The sequence below is a fragment of the Branchiostoma belcheri genome, unplaced genomic scaffold, assembly GCF_001625305.1.
Source record: "Branchiostoma belcheri isolate BF01 breed outbred unplaced genomic scaffold, Haploidv18h27 scaffold1501, whole genome shotgun sequence".
NCBI lineage: Eukaryota > Metazoa > Chordata > Leptocardii > Amphioxiformes > Branchiostomatidae > Branchiostoma > Branchiostoma belcheri.
In genome coordinates, this window is record NW_017802938.1 from 1 (window position 1) to 3,049 (window position 3,049).

At 44.3% G+C, this 3,049-nt stretch overlaps 1 protein-coding gene across 1 annotated transcript; it reads right to left on the bottom strand.

The window, feature by feature from the left end:
- Positions 1 to 19: 19 nt before the first annotated feature.
- On the bottom strand, positions 20 to 1,533 carry LOC109465471 (the record flags this gene model as incomplete). The annotated part of the gene is made up of 4 exons (XM_019762763.1): positions 845 to 1,533; positions 520 to 732; positions 181 to 420; positions 20 to 30 (listed from the first exon to the last, which is right to left on the bottom strand). Coding segments are annotated over exons 1-4 (664 nt in total), but the record flags the coding sequence as incomplete, so codon positions are not given.
- Positions 1,534 to 3,049: the final 1,516 nt, after the last annotated feature.

The window sequence follows — 3,049 nt, forward strand, 5'->3', positions numbered from 1 at the left end:
CGAAGGGAGTACTCTTCACCATCTTGACACCTGCAATACAAATTTGAAGTTACCTGTTAGTAGGCAAGGGAAACGTGTGCCTATACCAAAGAGGGGAGTCTGGGGAGATCTCAGATTCATGTTTGAGTGATGATGTGAAATGCTTTTAAGTCATATGTACAACAAGAGTTGTCAACTTACTTCCACTTTGAATGTTGCAAATCCCTGATGTCAGAGGAAAACCTGCTAGTAGCAAGGTTTAGATTCTCCCTGCTGTCTTTGGCGTTGAAAACACAAAACACATTTGTGTTATCCTTGGAGTTGGGATTGGGCTTGTTGAGGACCTGGAAGGCCATTTTGAATGACCCTCCCCCATGGTCCCCTCCAAGCTTGACCCAGATCTCCTCCTTGGGAATTGTTGTATCATGCCAGGTTAGGCTGCTGTAAAGAGGAAATATGTATCATAAGATTTCATTGTCAAATGTTTGAATAATTCAACCATGGACATAAATACACAATTTGAAGATTGCAATGCCTCACCTTGCATTCCTGCTTCTTTCCAGGTTGTCTAGTATGGTGTCCTTCAGGGAAGAGACATAGGCGCAGGGCAGAAGCTCCACAGTGCCGTCATCTTTCGCCTTCACAGAAAAAGGTAACTTCTCTGCGTTTATTGTGATGTTGGAGAGGAGCTCAGCAGCCACAGCCCTGGATTTTTTCTCACTCTCCACACTCACTCCATATTGTTTTAGCCATCTGTAGCAAAACAACATAACATACTTAAACCAAGTTATATATATGAATGGCCTTCAGAATGGTTGCACAGAAAATCTTTGTGCTCAGACATAGATTTGTGTTGTTTATGTACCTTCTCAGTTTCCTGCACTGATTCCAGTTCATTCCAATTCCCACTTTAGCGGCGAGGAGGTGGCCTGTGGGAACCCTGACCTGGTCCAGCTTCAGCTCCTGCAGCATTTTCTGTAGTTCATCACGAGGAAGGAGGCGCAGCTCCTCCTTCATCAGTGCTGCAGAGTCCCCACCGCTGAGCTGGTCCCTTACCCCCTGCATCAGTTTTGCCCGTTTCCTGCTAGTGGATGGTGTTGACTCACTAGCAGTTTTCCGGGGCTTTGGAATGTGTACAAGATGCAGGGGCTAGACATTTGAAAAGAAATATATATATATGTTATATGTATATATATTATTTTGTGTATAAGTAAACTGCAATGAGATTGAAGCTCTCAGTCACACTGACCAACACATATTTCAATATTCAAATCATGTGAAAGTACAATGTGTATATGATCTAATACATTGGTAAAGATGTAGAAAAGAATTTGTTTCATACCTGTCCTCCAGTTTTGACTTGGACACTTCGTTTGTCATTACTCGCCTCCACTTTTCGGCGGTAAAATGCCGTAAAAATGTCTTCCTGCTCTGCTGTTAATGGACCTTCTTCATTAATGTCGATGGTAACTTTGCCGTAACCTGTGCCGGAGGGTGGGGCAGCTCCTGGCACGGTTTGGCTTGAAGAAGGTGAAGATGATGTGGAATGACTAGATGCAGATGATGTACATGTTAGGGGTGGGTACCTGTTCGGCTCATTCAGGTCCAGGTCCAGGTCCAGGTCCAGAGGATCAGGTCCAGGTCCGGACCTGTACCTGTACCTGATTCTGTACAGAGTACTTAGCATACGATATATGGTGTAGTTACTGTAGTAGTATCAGTACAAAACAAGTTTGATTGTCTGTAAAGTCTAGTATTTGAATACTGTATTCAATGCTAAATTGTAATGCATAAGTATCAACTTACTATTAGTCTATTAAGTAACCACTACAAAGATTTAGACAAGCGAGATGTAAACAGAACTGAACTCTTTATTATACAAAATACTCCTTAGAGACCTGATATGTTGTAAGTTGTTACAAAGAGAACAAATTGGTACAAGAGTCGTGAGTCGAGTCCACACATCATCTGGGGAAAGGGCTGCCAGACTACACACTTCATAGTTCATACTTTTTCACAGTCAGGTAGGAGATATAAACAGAACTGAACTCTTTATTATACAATGTACTACTTAAAGACCTGATATCTTGTTAGTAACTTGTTACAAAGAAAACAAGTTGGCACAAGAGCCAAGAGTCAACACATCATCTGGGGAAAGGACTTCCAGACTACACACTTCATACTTTTTCACAGTCAGTCAGTCAGGTAGGAGATATAAACAGAACTGAACTCTTTATTATACAATGTACTACTTAAAGACCTGATATCTTGTTAGTTAGAACACAATCCAAATCTAAAGGGGAAAATCCAATTTATTCCCCCTTTTTCGTCTTGAATTTTGAAATCTTAAGACAACAAAATTTTGAAGGTGAAGCTTTTCAAACTGTAATAACAAAAATTAAAGACATTACGAAGTTCAGAAAGACCATCATAGTGGCTTAGATTTCTGGGGTTAGCGAGGGAACTTCCCTCGTGTGGCCAGGTACAAGTTATATTTTCTGTTTTAGCCAGCCACAATAGGAGGGAAATTCCCTCCTATAACCGGTCACAACGGAATGTTTCTGTCTTAGCCGACCAAGAGGGAACTTCCCTCGGCCAGGCCGAGACGAACGGTGTTCATGCACGAAGTCCGTCACTAGCGGCGTCCCTTGCCAAGTCACACACGAGGGAAGTTCCCTCGCATGGTGTTCATCCACGAAGTCCGGAGTCCGTCACTAGCGGCGTCCCTTGCCAAGTCACACACGAGGGAAGTTCCGGCCGACACGAACGGGCTTCTTACGTGATGTCCGACACGAGGGAAGATCCCGCTACCAGGCCGACACGAACGGTGTTCTTGCGTTAAGTCCGCCACTAGCGGTGTTCCTTGCCAAGTCACACACGAGGGAAGTTCCCTCGACGTCGACCAGGCCGACACCAGCGGTGTTCCAGCGCGAAGTCTGTGCAGGCCGACTAAGGCCGACACGCGCGTACTGTCAAGTCCGCCTAGAGGGAACTTCCCTCGCCGAGTCCACCAGGAAGGGAACTTTGTCGCGATGTCAAACATGCCGACACAAGTGGTGTATGTGACGAT